This window comes from Carcharhinus amblyrhynchos, chromosome 9, assembly GCF_965287045.1.
Source record: "Carcharhinus amblyrhynchos chromosome 9, sCarAmb.v2.hapA, whole genome shotgun sequence".
Lineage (NCBI taxonomy): Eukaryota > Metazoa > Chordata > Chondrichthyes > Carcharhiniformes > Carcharhinidae > Carcharhinus > Carcharhinus amblyrhynchos.
In genome coordinates this window covers 42,958,025-42,975,140 of record NC_137332.1, presented here as the reverse complement: position 1 = coordinate 42,975,140, position 17,116 = coordinate 42,958,025, and the positions used below count along the sequence as shown (strand labels likewise).

Below are 17,116 nucleotides of genomic sequence, written 5' to 3'. Positions count from 1 at the left end.
AAACCATCTTGTGGGGAGTGGGGGTGGGGGGGGGGGGGGGTTTATCCTCTCTTGCTTTGCACAAAGCCCCCTCGTACGAGCTGTTGATTGGCATTCTAGTGTGTGGAATTTGCCAAATAGGCGGGCTCATGCTGGCTACACCACATGCAAAGGGGTTGGGGATGGAGAGTGAAGAGATCTGCATTTTTTTTTAAAGCTGGCGAAGGTTAATGAAAGCACCCATGCTTTAGTCGAGGGATCCTTCTCTCTACTGTTTTGGGAAAGCTCTTCATAAACAAACTGAGCACACGCAGGGAGCGTCTTGAAAATTGGCAAGTGTTTTGGACGTTACCTACATGGGTGCTTTCAGTTACGCTGTCGGCATCTTTCTGACTGTTCTACACAAAGAATACTCACTGTACATGGCATAAATTTTCCTAAGTCAAGCTTCGAACAAAATACTGCGCTGGTCTGAGTATACAATGGTATTGAATTAAATCTCTTTATTTAAGTGAACTGTCCGTGGATTTTTCAATTGTCTTTTATTTATTTGTTTAATAGGAAAATATTTCTGTTGAAGGTTCAAGTGCAACGCTACTTCTTTTGTTAAAACTTCACTTTTGCTTATTCTTTCTCCTCTGGTTTTGTTCTTTCTTGCAGGATGAATTCCATCCCTTCATTGAAGCACTTCTGCCCCATGTCCGAGCCTTTGCATACACATGGTTCAACTTGCAAGCCCGAAAGCGAAAATACTTCAAGAAGCATGAGAAGCGCATGTCAAAGGAGGAAGAGAGAGCAGTGAAGGATGAACTCCTAAGTGAAAAACAAGAGGTGAAACAGAAATGGGCATCCAGGCTACTGGCAAAGCTGCGCAAAGACATCCGACCTGAGTATCGAGAGGATTTTGTGCTCACAGTCACTGGGAAGAAACCTCCATGCTGTGTGCTTTCAAACCCAGACCAGAAAGGCAAGATGCGGCGAATTGACTGTCTGCGTCAAGCAGACAAGGTCTGGAGGCTGGACCTGGTTATGGTGATTTTATTCAAAGGTATTCCGCTCGAAAGTACTGATGGTGAACGACTCGTAAAGTCCTCGCAGTGCTCTAACCCTGGGCTGTGCGTACAGCCACATCATATAGGAGTTTCTGTTAAGGAACTCGATTTATATTTGGCATACTTTGCGCAGGCAGCGGGTAAGTGCGTTTTTCAGAAGCATTTCTTTGAATTTTAGTTTTGAAAAATAAACTTGATCTTAGTTCTTGTGAAACAGTTATGTTGCATGTGTCCTCAGCTTAAATTTAACCTTGTGCGATGGTTGTCTTGTGTGTATACTTTTCTGTAAAGGTAAATTTCTACTGCATGCTCCTATAGCTAATCTAGCAACTTTCCTGTTGCAAAGAGCAGCCTAAAGTTGGTAAAACAGTTTGCCATTTTAAACAAGAATTTGCTTTTTCTTGTAAAAGAAGGACAAATGGTCATAACAGGCTTGATCTGAAAACTGTGGTTAACTTTCCAGCTGTGTTTCTCATGCCCTTCATGATAGAATTTTTCTTTAGGATCAAATCAGTATTCTCTCTTTCTTTCCCTCTCCCATCCTTCACAGCCTACAATGGAAGATGAAAATTCCTACAGGAAGTATATTTTGTTTATGGTTTAAAAATATCACTGCAATCAATTTAGGTGGGGCTGTGTAATATACAAAGCAAAGTACATACAACTGAAAAAGACTGACCACTGGTTTGAAAATTGGGGTCAACTGGTGCCCCAAGGTGTTGGCGCAAGAGTTGTGCCAGCTTGAGTGTAACTGTGGCAATCTGCAACTAAGAATTTAAGGGAGACTTGTGCTGCAAATTGTCTGCTGCCCAAGTAAAGTGTCAAACTCTGGAATCCACACACTGTTACAGTGGCAAAGTAATCCAGCATGTTATCTTTCTATGTCAGCTTCATTGATAAAGATCCTTTTTAGAAATTCTTATATTTACAGGTACATCGTGAGAACACAGGTCATGAATAAAATAAACGCAGGAAATGATTCAGCCGCCTGATTCATTTAGAGCTTTAGTGCTTTTCTTTGTCACTTTTAACATGAACTGGTGTTATACAATGCCAAAGCCTTGCACTTTACTCCTGTTGAAACCTATCACTGCAAATTGCTGATCTTCACAATATCAAACTTTTGGAAAAAGTACCAAGCGAGTTTTGTTCTTGTCACTTTTTTAAAAAGTAATCCTTTACAGTTAACTACTTGTATTTTTTTCTGAAACAATTTGCATTTTGGAATTTTGTTTTTGATTGTTACTGCCACCTTTGGTACTTTTGTTTATCCTAAGCCTTCAGTGCTTTAGCAGATTAGAAACTTGAGTCAGCTTTGTGACCATTGGCTCTGGAAATAACACAAGCGATAACCACTAAAGGTTGACATGCCAAAGCAGTCAAAATACGTTGGAAAGTAAATTCTATTACGCTTCCCATATTGCATGCTACTTTTTATTGAAACTATGAAGCGAAGAGAGATGGACAGACCAGGATTAAACACAAAGCACAAAAATGTATAATCCCGTAAATATAGTGTACTCTCATGTTCATTGAAATAAGTGGAACAAAATGTACGCAGTGCTTAAAAAAATACGTATTTTTAAATTGGATGCTTACTGAAAGTTTTGTGCAGAAAATCTACTGGATCCATTTTTGGCCTGCTTGGAAGGTTCAGGAGTTTTCAATGGACTGAGCAGCTGCCAGTGTTGGCAGAAAGCATGAACTCTAAAAAGTGCTTTGTCCAACATGCCAAAGCCAACATGGGAATACGTGGCCACTTTTTTTTCGCTGACGCTCGACTCTTTCCTGTAGTCTGATCTGAAGCGCCATGTTTTAGGGAGCACCGAATATAACGCTGCTAGGTTTCTTTCACTAAATCAAACAGTTTTCTTCTAAAATTGAAAAGGGATGCTTTCAGTTATGATACTTGGTGTAAATAATTGAACTTCTCAACAAGTGCTCAACAGTGGTTAAATAATCTCTCTAAATCTTTTGTCTAAATAAATTTAAATAACCATTCAGCAATGCTTCAGCCTTTTTGAAAATAACACAAAGCTGCAAAAAACCAAGGCAGCTAATTACTGACAATAAGCAACAGTGTCAAGTGTGGAAATATTTTGCTCTGAATATTATTAATAGACATATTGTAGTTGTTCAAACTGAGTGGTTGTTGGAAACACACATGGCATTTCTGTATTGGGAGTATTCTTTTTTAACAAATATGTGAAACCCTGATCAATAATGCGTTTTGATTTTATTGTTTGTCCATTGACTTGCACTGTTACAATTTTTACTTCACAATTTGTTAGAATCTGAATGCAGGGCTTGTTTGTTTTTAGTCGATTTAAGTTAGGATTGTTCCAAGGATCCGTAACGTGGTAAGCACCAATGATGAATGTTGAGCCACCTGTCCTGAGTTTCTATTTGTTTAGCATGTTAGATGATTAGTTATTGACGAACAGGCCAACTTTCAAAACATTTTCTACAGAACCCCCTTTGTGGAAGAAGTGTGGAAATGAAATAATGATCACAGCACAAGAGCTAGGGAATAAACGTTTTACATTTTTTATGTAATTCAGATTATCTCAGAATTGTGGTACTTGGTAAGGTTATGAGGGGTAATAGTTGAAAATTATCAGCAATGTTAGCAATTAGTGTTTAGATAAAACAGGGCATTGTGATCATGCAGGGCCATTGATAGCTGAAAACATAACCATCAAATCCATTTTACCAAGATGAAAATAATTCTGATTTTAAAAGTTTGAAATGACAAAATGTAAGATAGTGCTCACTACGTTCTTAACATGACTGAGTAGTTTTTGAAATGCCCTTTCGGCAAAACTAGAGAATTAAAATGCATTAATGAAGTAGATTGAACAGTCCTAAATGATCCAGTTATCTTTTCATTTAGTTTGCTAGTTAATAGACAAGCTCTTTGTACCCATTGATTCGCTTTGTCAGTCCAATGCCCCACACAGCCATCAAGTGACAACCTAGAATGATACTGCATTGGAGGAAGGCAAACATTCTTTTGAAGAAGTGTGAGGCACGATCTAATTTATAGCGTGTATGATTAGCAACTGACCCAAGTCAGAATGGCATCAGTCCAGGCACGTGTAAGGGTCATGACTTAAGTTGTTTAGGTCATGACCTCAGCCACCAGGCATTTGACCTCTTAGATAAACGGTGATCTTTGCTTATTAGTGGGCACTCATGCGAACGCTGTCTTCAGCTTGTTAGTATTGTTGTGACCCACTGCCTATGCAAACAGTTTGTGGCAAGGGAAACTGGGTTGAAATAGTGTCCAAGAGTTAAGGGAATCCTTCACAGTCAAGTTTAAGTGGAATGAGAATTTAGATGCAAACATTGGCTGGTTTTCATTTAGAAATTCCTTTAGAAACTTCTTACCTCCCCACTTTTCCCCTTTTTTTTCCCCCAACAAGTGGAATAAAGTAATCCAAAAGAAAGGTGTAGTTTGAACTCCAATGCTTGTGGAACATTTTTAAAAAAGATTTGATCAATAAATGTGGACAATTACTTTTGCTATAATTCAGTTTAGTGGAGTGTTTGGTACGAATTTGACAAAATGTTGCTCTGATATAGCCCATCAAGTTCTTTCCCAAGAAGACCACTAGTAAGATCTGCAAACTGGAACAAAGATTAACAAGCTATTCTTTTAATTAAGTAACAACTTTTTTTTACTGAGTCAATTAACCATCCTGTTGCTGAACTTTTTGCAGAACGTGAATGTGTTGCTCATTGCATCAGTTATTTTTAAAAAGGACGTTAACATAGAATTTCTGATCAGTGCTGTTTTATGCATTACCACTGTGTTAAAATATGCAGATCCGAAAAGCTAGATTATAATGTTCAGACGGAAGTCTTGAAAGTATTTCTAGGTAGATCTGCCCCATCTTATCACATTTAAAGTAGCATTCTGATAGTCCATAAACATTGATTACATTGAAGGGCCTCAGGACTGAAGATACTGCTGTCTGGGCTACCAAAATAAGCTGTCTTGAGTTATTAGGGACAGTGAAAATTAAGTAGACAGAGAAACCTCTGCTCAACTATTCACACGATCCTTATGTATAAATACATATAAATCTATACTGAATATGTTAGATGTTACTACAAACTGTAAATCCAGGGGCCTTGTGATGTGCAGGCTCAGGTTTAAAAGGAGTACCAACAGTTTAGGTTTAACGTATTGACGCAGAGAATGTGGAATGGTTAAAAGTATGAGGGAGGTAGTGAGTGAGGCATAGGACAAGTTAGATATACTATCGAGTCTTTTCCAGTGCTTTTTTTTTGTGATCTCTTATGCATGATTTATAAATCATCTCACTTAAAGTGACAGTGATACCATTGTGTTATTTATAAGAAAATACTGTGCAAATTTCACATCAATTTACCTCTTTTTAGATGAGATATAATTAATATTTAAGTAATCCAGTAATTCATTTAAAAAAACTGTATATGCTGGAATAAACTTTTTAAACTTTAAAATTTCTGAACTACAGAACTTTAATATCATTATTTACAGTTAATCTCAAACTCCTGATATAATTCCAGGAAATTGCAATGAAGAAGAACATTTGATTTTAAAAAAAATCCACAAATGCAAATTGCTAGACTTGTAAAGATCCTTCGTGTGTAAGCCATCACCAGCCACAGGTTTTATCTAGTGGTAACAAAGCTTTAAATATCACAAGGGCAATTTCCACCACTTTTGTATGGCAGCAGTTTTAGATTTCCCTTTCTTCCCATGCCATGATGAATAACAATAATTTTCAGCTATTTAGGGTGAGTGTGGTAGAAACCACAATCTTTGTTGTGGTCAGTGCAGCACACAGCAGGGCTGAACATTTCACTTGGTTAGAACCTTGGCTTCACTGCTGGGAGAGCCCAGTGATTTGGATTGGTGCATATTTTGACATCGGCTGTAGTCTGCTTCTGCTGCTTGTTACAGGCCCAGCTAATGACTGGGTGTCATTGTCAGTATTTGGAAGCTATCAGTTTTAATTTTTTTAACTGAAGACCGTTCATTAACTCTTCAAACTTTAGCAGTAGTTTTTTTAAAACCAGTTGTTGCATTGCAAACTTTTTTTGTTGTATTTCAATTTCACTTTATATACAATGTTTTACAAAATGGTCTTTAAGTGAATGCAGTTTTGTAATATAATGTGTCAACCTGTATGACTAAATCTACCATGGAAGTATTGGTCCTTTGGGAGTGGATGATATACATGAAATGGAACATGTTTAATTAATTTGTTTATAAAGTTCCACCAGTTTAGTCCAACAATATAAGATACAATTTGTCTTGCTTAATGGACCAGTTTAATTTATTTTTGTTTCCTCTTTTATTGTCAGAGTTTGCATGCATGGATTTGTGTCAGCGTTGTGTGTGTTTGGGGGTGGGGGGGGGTTGCGGGCGGCAGTGTGATGGTTGTGGGCGCATAGGTGTTAATTGAACAAATGGTGCAGATGCTTCTTTCAGTATAACTAAATTCCTTGGCTTTGAACTCTGTCCTGAAAGGTAGCCTGTGCCAAACTGTCCTATGTCCAACATGTTGAAACTTTATTCACCTGACACGCCTTCTGCTGCTTCAGGCTGACCCACTTTCTGAAGATTATGTCTGGTTAGCCTGTACACCCACGCATGGCAGCTAATTTGGAAATCCTCTTGCTGGATTAAAAAAAACTACTGGAATGAACAAAAGAGTGAAATAAGGAGAACAAAGTGAGAAATTGCTTTGTAGACTTTCTTTTCGACCGTATCTCTTTTGCTTTGCTGTTGGCAATTGTTATTCAAAACTAATAAAGATCAAACTAAACAAGCTCTTTCAAAAAAAACTAAACAACAATTCCTTAACAAAATCATCTTTTAATGTTTTTTCAAGTATATTGTTATGGGGCAGTAAAATACAGTTTTGCCATTATCTGCTTTGATTGACTTTTATTAGAAGTCTCGAGAACTCTAAAGTGCGTCTACATGATGGCTGACTGGTATTAAATGTATTCCTTGTAAGACTGCAAAATGGATACTGTTTCTTTTTATGGAGTTAAAATCTCCGCTCTTTGGTCTCTCATGGACCTTGAGCACCTTTTAAAAGAAAGCTTTGATTTTCTTAATTTAAAAAAGATCAAAATCTTACAGTGTAGAGTTCCCTTGGAGATGGGATATTTTAAAAGAATTGTTTCCCCCTTACCGCCCTTCTGAAAGGTTGTAGTGTTGAAAATAATTAAATGTCTAACACCCTTTTTTGATTATTTATTTTCTTTTACATAGTTCTGTTATTTTAGGTAAGCAGTAGTTGCTTGATGAGCTTCTCAAGTAAGTGGTTGCAATGTGAGAAGGTTGGAATTGTATTAATCTACACAACTAAGCTGAAACAATGAGTGCAGTACACTGAGTGAATGGCTGTAGGATTAGATAACGTCAATTTTCTCAATCAGTAACTCCTCGTTACCAGTTCTCTTAATGATCTCTCCAGGAATCATAGTTTTACTTGTTTTAAAGAAAGGTACAGCAATAATAAATAGGGAAAAAATTATGATTACAAATGTTCTTGTAATTTCTTTCCATTGACGTCAGCTTATTAAATATCTCATTTTGTGCTGTGAAGAAATGAGGATTTTTTATCAAATTTTGCACAGCTACATGTTGGTACAAATGGATATTAATAAATTTCAATACTATTAACGGGCCTACTATTAACATCTGACAATCTTCATGACGCCCATTCAAATAGTTTAACAAAAAAAGTAGGCAACCCTTTGCTGGTTAAAGGTCATAAATATAATGCTAAATGCTGAAAGGTTACTTTTTTTTGTTATGAAGGCAGTATTTGAAACAAAGATTTTTGTAATGGGAACGCATTTTTGTTCTCTTTAAATGAGTTGGTTGCAGTGACGTGTTCTTGCATTGGCAATCCTGACTTTATGCTTTTGTGTGACCAAATGCACTGCCATCTTTTTTAAAACTCTCTCGATCCTTTCCTGACAAACAGAAGTTCTAGGTAGTCATGCTGTAAATGCTGGTGAGAACAATATGGCTTGAAGCTTTTGGATTTGCTAAATGTTGACACTCCAGAGGAGGAAAAAAATACAGCAATAATTGGCATTCAGAATCAGTCAGTGTAACGTGTACCCTGCAATTAAATAGCAGGTAGCATGGAAGGTCAGGATATTTTCTGCATCAGCTGTCCAAATGGACCTCATTTTTACTAACTCACTTTGTCAAAGTAGATCAAGGATTGATATATCAACTTTTGAGTTTCCTTATATCATTCGCTTTCTTACATGCACCAAATTGAGTATTTATTAAACTGGGACATATTATCACTGCTCCAATTACCATTCTCTTTCGTGCTCTCTTCACTTGTCTTTTGATTTTTCCATCATTCCTGATTGCTATAATCCTCTTCTGTCATGCTTTCTCCAGCATATAGGGGACTGGAATCCCCTATGGTTGTTGAAAAGGAAAATGTACAATCAGCTGATGAGAAATGACTACTGCTTTTCCCCACCCGACATCACCAGCTCCCCACACCCCATCCACCCTTTATTACATGGGGGAGCCATATCTGTTAGTTGCTCCATCTTGTGGTCTAACCAAGAATTAGCAATTAATATACTCCCAACGAGGATTACAGAAAGTTTAATATGTTTTTCTTCTCTTAATATCATAATCATGTCCTTGGTCCATCATTCACCATTTGCTTAAGATCAGTAATTGCACTATTTTCCAAGGTTGTGACAAATGCAGAAATTGTGGCATTTTCATTAATGCTTTCAAATATTGAGGCCATATCAGATGTTGTTAAAATAACTTAATTAACGATTCACTCCATTAGTTCACGAAAACAAGCCACACTGAGTGCTTTGAAACCACTGGATTACTCCTGGTAAAGATTAAGCAATAGGAAAACTTTACGTTTAAAAAAAAAAGCAAGTTTTCAGACTAGGCCAGTGGGAAAAGGAGGTAGGGTAGCTGTTGGTTATGGGTGGGAGGTGGGACTGTGGCGAAATATACAATTAAACTTGGCAATGTCCATTGAATCTGTAGTGCTGTTCCAGGAGTATGTTGGTGTACTAAGGCCAAGCTGTTGGCTTGGACAGTGGTGTTTGAATCCCACCCCCCAGCGATTGGGAATGGAAATCACTCCTTTGCTGATGTCTGACAAGGGTCATCGCTTCAAAATAATTCAACCCGGTCCCAGGGGGAATGCTGTAGAAAAGTATCCTTCTTGCATTGTGGAACAGAAAAATCACAAGCATTACTCTTGCTTGTGTCCTTGGGCTACTCGTACGGACGACATCAAGGGAATTAAAACTCAATAGTTGTGGATTAAACAATGGGCACTACTTTTTAAATTCATCATTTAACTTTCTCTTCCAAAATAAAAACACAAAACTATTGTGTCGGAGTAAAATTTTTCACGAGCAAGAATAGTTCTGAACCACAGACAGCATTCTTCAGCAAAAAAATGAAGTTTGAAGGTTTCGACTTAGCAGAGCACCAGCTCTCCTGAACATGCTCAATTCTCAACATGAGGAACACAGATTTATGACCAACTTTATGCAAATGATAAAAAGAATTAGTCCAGTGAAACCGCAAGAGCTTTATTGAACAGCTGCGTGATTGTGCCTGTTTTTTTTCTATGTCCCTCAACACCAGGAGTGCTTCCAGTGTTCAGCTGCTAAATGTTACTGTAGCTGATTATTCCTGCATAGCAAAAGCCAATAGAGTATAGTCATTGGGAGTGCTCTTTGTAGTCAGAACGATGTGGGTAGGATGAAAGTAATACTTTTTGTTAGCCATTGTCTTCTGTGGTTAAATCTAGGCTTTTGAAGTATGCAGGCCTGCTCCCGTGGCTTTTGGTGTTTCATAGTGGTTAGCTTTAGAGTTATCCATTAAAATAACTTTGACATTTTCACAAATGGCAGTAAAGATCTGAAGTATTTTTTTAATATATTTTTTGGTTCCAAATACAGTGTTGAATTAAAACCGCGTGCGTTTGATCTCAGAGCTAACACTTGATTGTCTGCCACACGGAATAGAAAATATTTTAAATTCCTTCCTTTGACTAAAGATGCAGATGTAAATCAGACAGGTGAAGTACGTATATTGTAAATATCATTGCTGTCCTTGCTGATGTTCATCATATTCACCTGATACATTTCCAATAGAGACCGATAGAGCAATACAGGAACTTACTATAGAAAAAAATCAGTTCTGTACTCAAGCAGATTGCAAACTCCAATGGAGCAATAACTGGAAGATAAAATGGACAAAAACATTAAGTTGTAGAATATTTGTCAGGACGCTGCATCCAGACCATGCTAGAATTTGGCATTGGTTTGTTAATTTAACATTTTTGCCAAATATGTTAATGACCAAGCCAAATAGCAGCAGTGCTTTCTACACAAAGAACTGAAAAGAAAAACTTTGAACTGTGGCAGTCACTCAGTGTTATTAGAGAAGAGTTATTAACATCTTAAACAGCCTTCAAGCAGGGTGTTTTAACGAGAAAAAAAAGACCCCGATTTGTGAAACTGGTTTTAATTTCACTTCTGTATCCAGATTAGCTCTTTACCCCAACATCTTTTTGAATCTTAGTACTTTCTCATAAGCTCTGTTGTAAAGGATGTAAGTTTCAACGAGCTGTAATTAGTGCCACAAAATGCATCCTTGGAAACGGATGTCTCTGAACTTTCTGGTTAATGTGTAAACAGATTGGCATTGCTGATGACAGTACTGACAATTTAATATTGGTTCTTTTAATTCAGAAAACTAGTGCTTTGATTTTACAGTTAATGTAACAAAGTTTTACTTTGTCGATATTTTGCATATTCTTCCTAAATACTTCATTGTGCTATCACAAGTTGGGCCATGGAGTGATTGTTTTTGATGATTTAGGGTAATTGTAACTTAGTACTATTAAATGGATGAACAGATTGTTCCAGGCTGCGTCCAATATGGCTGCTGTCACAGTTCACAACAGCGATAGTTCTTGTATTTTGAATGATTACTTCAAAAAATTAAATTTAGATAACATAACTTCAAAAGATTTCTCAGAAGGGAGACAAAGGCTTTGATTTTACCGGCATTGCTGCCCAGGGCTCATAAGATGGTGCTCAAGGCCAACGAGGAATGCCAATCTGTGAGCCTCGCCCGTCCTGATTTCAGGGCAGCCTGTGTCGGTAAAATCGGGGCCAAAGTCTTGAACAATTAGTCTTGATTCCAATGAAAATTATTGCTATTTGATGTCTATAGAAAAACAAATGAAGATTTATGTGTTTACTAAGAGACTTATTTATTTTAATACCTCTAACTTATTGGTGTTTAGTCTGGATTGGATCCTCACCTTCAACTTTTTCAACTGGGCCACTTTTTCAGCCATCTAGGACTTCATCAAATTTAGCAGTTAGCTCTTTTACAGAAGACGATGAGAAGTTTTGGATGTTTAATAAGTTCTTTTCTCCCTCAATCCAAATCAATTGAACCTTTTATTCAATTATTAACTGGGCAGTGGTATTTTTGCATGTAATAAACATAATGCCCCTTTCATTAGGAAACAATTCCCTTTCATACTTTCTCAAATAATGCAAGGATATAATATCTTCTTCTGGTGGGCCACGTAGTGTAATCTTGTCCAAAAACCAGGGTTAGACTAAACTTAATTTTTTCAAAACATGAATTGAGTGGTGCAACTTGGGAAATATTGTCAATTTGGTAATACTCGAGCTAAATTCTTCTTGTCCAATTAAATAAATCCATTGTAGCAACTGGTTTAGTAATTCAATAATAATGTTAATATTACTGAGTGTATATTTTATGAATAATATGGCCAAGGAAAAAAATATACTTAACTAGCAGTTCTATTTATATATAAAAATATTTCTAAATAAAGAAACAAATATTTGTTATGTCAACAACTATGTATTCTGAATTCAAATATAAAAATACTGCTGATCTTAAAATTGATGTGTTGTACAAAATAGGTGAGGTAGATATGTAAAGCTGTGATTAATTTGCCCCTTTCCATTTATAACTGAAGGAGCTATTACGCAAGAGCTTGCGTCAAAATTTGACATGCACCTCCAACAGGCATTGGGATTTAAGTGGGAGCACATACAGATAGGACAGACCACTTTTAACATGTCTGTTAGTTTTAGTAATTTAAGTTCAACAGTTCCTTGAACTAATCATTTTAACAACTGGGTTGTTTGCTGCTATTCTCTCCATTTTATTTCTCAATAAAATTGATTTTTTTTCCAGAATCTGCCTTTTTAATAGTAACATTTCCTGGGGATTAAATGTTGCAAAGTGAATTTTTAATGATTGTAAAGACTTTGCCTTCTATTCTCATCACCTGTGGTACATGAAAGTTATTTCATGATGCTCAGCTCTGTATTATGATTTAAAATATAGAAAATTTAAGAAAATAATTGAAGTTTGGAGTGCAGGTCACAGAGCTACATGTGTCGAGGATTTCCACGCAGGAGATTGACAAATGGTTGAAAATTGAGTCATTGGTACCTATTAAGATAAAATGCTGGAAACTTCTATGAGAAGTAAAATATTTGCTTTTAAAATAAATCTATCATAATGTTAAAGTATAAATCAAATGTATCTTTGCCCTCGAAAATGCAACTGCTCACGAGCAACACTGGCTTCAGAAGAAAATTGAGTCGGGAGTTGTGGAATGTATAACTGTACACAACAGATTAGCTGGTTACTTGAGAAAAGGCCCGAGTGGGTATGAGTCAACATTATAAACACAGCAATGTGGTTTGACCACCTAGCGATTGCTAAGAATACATTTTGCCAGGGTGACCGCTTGGATTTCTCTGACCAACTAACTTTAATTTTTGTTACTGCCTCAGTAAATTTAAGTGTTGCTTGTGGTAATTTGAAACAAATGCTTTGAGCCTACGTTTTACAATCACTGAACCACATGTATCGCATTAATCTACATCTGAAATTAAATTGTTATTTTCTCACTTGTTATTACTTGTTTTATTCTGGCACAGTACTTTCAGCCTTAAATATACAGAGAGCAATATTCCCAAGAACAGCTAAGTAGCCCTGCTCTCCCAAAGCATTGAAAAGAAAAATGAGAAACCATTGATTAAAATCTTGAATGCTGATTTAAAAAATATCAGATTGATTTCACAGCAGACACAAAGGGTCTATAATATCTGCTATATCTGGCTGCTATAATAATTTACCAAACGCTCTTTAATGTCAGTAGAAAAATGTGATTGTGTTTTGCAAAACTGCGATCAAACCAATGCTTTGGGAGTTGTTGTAGTTTTGGAGAAAGGAGGAAGTAACTGTGAAGAGACGTGGTCTGTGAATTTGGACACACAGTTGTGAGCATTAACTGCTTAAGTACTGTCTTTTTCATTTGTGTATGTCATCATGGCTGCTAAAAATTTGTCAAATAGTATTTGTAAGTTAGTTAACATGTGATGCAATTAACTGGCACTTTGCCTTCATAATGTTGACTAAAGAAATATCTTCCAATGAAGTAAATTGTCAAGTACAATAACTGGAGGAATAGATAAATTAATTGAAAGAAACTTATACTCAGAAAATTTAGTTGAACTGAAATAGCACTTTACCATTATTTAGATCAAAAAATGTCACTCAACCACTGTTTAGCATCAGACCATAATTGTTACCCGGTAAAATTACAACCTTGAAGCCTCTGCGTACCGTACCACTGTTAACCTTCAGCACACAGTAGGTTTTGTCCTGTGTCTTTGGTGAATTCCTATTGACTCCTCACCTGGCAATCAGGTGAAAGCTTGTGTTTGATCAGATTTGTGGAACCAGTTGTAAAGGTAGCCAACAGACAAGCTATTATTTAGCATTGGAATGACTCAGTTCGTATTGAAATATGAATAAATGTTTCGGAACTTCAGTCTGTTGGAGAAATCACAATTGCTTGGATCCAAAAAAGAAAAGTGTGTTGGCAGTCTACTCAAGTCTACTTTTTGTGATTTACTAGTTGTCTTCATTAACCCTAAAAATGCTGCATGGAGATTTGGACTGTATATTAAAATAAATCGTTGGCCAGTTAAAGGTTAAGAAAACTCGTGTACAGTACTGATTTAAATACAGTTGGAATTACTTGGCACGGGAAAGAATGTTCTCATTGATTGGCATCGATTGAATGACTTCAAATCTACCCACAAGACGACCCTCTGGAACAGCTTTGGATTGTTTCTATGGTAACTGCTCTTCTCCAAGCATTAACATTATGTTTGGGTCAGGAAGGGTATACAAAAAATAGAGAACAGTTGGGGTGGGGGGTGTTTTTTTTTGATTATTCCATCATGCAGAAACTAATCCTTTTTCCCACATATATTCTAAGTGAAAAGTGATTGGAGAGGAAAAGATGCAAAAGTTGAAGCTTACACTCAGAACATTTAATGAGCTGACTCATTGCTACAGGTAGTTCATGAAATTAACTTCATTCTCCTTGTAATAATTAAGAATTTGAATAAAACAGTTATAGTTTGTCATTATAGCAAATTATATAAATGTGTTTGGCAAGACCCTGAAAGCCACAAATGAGGAGCAGAAGACAACACAATGAGGTTACAGATCCAGGCGCTATGAAATAGATATTTTTCCCCTTGGTGAATTATTGTAAATATACAAAGTTAAAAGTGATTTGTTCAGAAGCATCCCAGTCCTTGCTAATTATGTACACATATTATGTATTTGAGGTATAAATGCCGATGTCATTTATAACCCCAACAGTTACATTGCATCATAATTAAATTTTGTACGTGAAATATTCTACAAATTGTATAACAATTGCCAGAATTAGGTGAAAGCACAAACACCCAAGTAACCCCTCCACAATTAGTATAAAAGCAAAATATTGCAGATGAAACAATCTGAAACAAAAACAGAAAATGCTGGAAAATCTCAGCAGGCCTGACAGCACCTGTGGGGAGAGACCAAATCCAACGTTTTGAGTCTAGATGACCCTTCATTGGAGCTTTGTCAACTCTGACGAAGAGTAATTTAGACTTGAAGTGTTGGGTCTATTCTCTCCCCACAGATGCTGTCAGACCTACTAGGATTTTCCAGCATTTTCTGTTTTTCCTCCACTATTAGTTCCAGGTTCAGCTCAGCAGTTCTGCGGTAGGGGTGAGTTGGCTATGTTGCCACATTCAGATGGATTTTTTTAGTCAGATGAGACTTAGTGACCAATTCCTTAAGCTGCACTAACTAATTGCTTCAAACAATGACAACAACAACTTGTATTTGGATAACACTCTTAATGTGGCAAAACATCCCAACCACTTCACAGCAGCACGATCAAACAAAATTCAAACTCAGCCACATAAGGAGATATTGGGGCAAGCGATCAAAACAAAGGTCAGTTTTAAATAGTGTCTTAAAAGAGAAGTAGAGTTATAGGGAGGGAATTCTAGAGTTTACTGCCAAGCAATTGAAGAGACAGCAGCTAGTGGTGAAGTGATTGAAATCGGGGATGTTGGAGACCAGAATTGCAGGAGTGCAGAAAACTCTTGAGGGTTGTAGGGCTGGAAGAGAATACAGGAGTAAGGAGGGGTGAGGCTTTGGAGGGCTTTGAAAATAAGAAAGAGAACTTTGAAATTGAGGTGTTGCTTACCCAGGAGTCAATGCAGATCCGTGAGCACAGGAGTGAACAGGACATGTTGTAGTTTAGGACCAATGTTTCTTGTAAGCTGCAGGGCTGCATTAGTTGGACAGAAGTTGACCCCTTTGAATTAACTTGCATAGACAGACATGCAAAGAAATTTAAAGGGTCCTTGCAATTGGATAAATCACTTGAGTGCTGTATTAAAGAATGAGAAGCTAAGTTGATTAGGAATGAGGCAGCAGGGCATTAGGTGACCTCCAGTATATATGTGGAGTAGAATGTGGGAGGCTTGCTGGGAAAGTGTTAGAATAGTCAAGTTTAGAATTAACAAAGGCATAGATGGGTGTTTCCGCAGCAAATGAGCTGGGGCAGGCCAGAGATTAGAAAAGTGGAAGCAGGCAGCCTTGATGATGGTACAGATATGCAGCCTGAAGTTCAACTTGAGTCAAATATGACGCAAGCAATAGAATTATAGAATCCCTACCGTGCAGAAGAAGGCCATTTGGCCCTTTGAGCCTGCACTGACGACAATCCCACCAAGGTTTTATCCCCGTAACCTCATGTATTACCTCACTAATCCCCCTTACACTAAAGGGCCAATCCACTTAACCTGCACATCTTTGGGTTGTGAGAATAAACTAGAGCACCTGGACAAGATGCACATAGACGTGGGGAGAACATGCAAACTGGAATTGGACCGACATTCCTGGCACTGAGAGGCAGCAGTGCTAACCACTCTGCCATTTGACACTTTTGAGACAACAGAGTGTCAAGAGAATGTACATTGGAATAGTTAAGAATGTTAGAGGTAGAGCTGGGTGCCATCAGCTTACATGTGGAAACTGCTGCTTTTTTTTAGATGATGTTGTTGAGGGACGGCATGTAGATGAGAAATAAGAGAAGGCCAAGGATAGAGCACCAGTGTCGACTCCAAAAGCATAAAATTGCCCTTCAAGTACCACAATAAAAAGGTACATGAATCTCATAAGTATCTTTGAATATCTAAAAAAAATTCAAAATTTGTGTTTGTGTGCTTCAGATTTGAGATGTGCTAACTGCATCTCTCTGACTTCATGATATATTTAAATTAATTCCATCCTAACCTCAGGTTATCGAGTACTGGAATGTTTTTTGGTGATAATTTGGGCATAGAAATTTAATCATTTGCACAGTCATCATCTCCTGCCAGAACTTTATTTATATGGTTCTGCTTTCAGACAAAATAGAAAATTGGATGCTTAATTTTACTCAATTGGCACGTTTATTTGTAGTTTATATTATATTGATGCCGATATTTTTATTCTTTAAGCAAGCTCATTTGGTAGTTAGTAAGTGTATATATGTGTGTGTGTATATGTCTATATTCCTGGCCATATTTATCAGGTATTGAAGCAGCGATATTATCTTATGGATATTCCTTCATGGAACCTCAATGCTGCAAAT

At 37.0% G+C, this 17,116-nt stretch overlaps 1 protein-coding gene across 13 annotated transcripts in view; it reads left to right on the top strand.

Moving 5' to 3' along the window:
* nfia (nuclear factor I/A) overlaps positions 1-17,116 on the top strand; it is a 699,967-nt gene that overhangs the window by 227,362 nt on the left and 455,489 nt on the right. For 12 of the 13 annotated variants that reach the window (XM_080195530.1, XM_080195522.1, XM_080195531.1 and 9 more), the window contains exon 2: positions 640-1,171. In XM_080195530.1, coding sequence (XP_080051656.1) covers positions 640-1,171 — 532 coding nt within the window. Of the gene's footprint in view, positions 1-220; positions 465-639; positions 1,172-17,116 lie in introns of those variants that run through there. The other variant, XM_080195525.1, reaches the window with a different exon arrangement.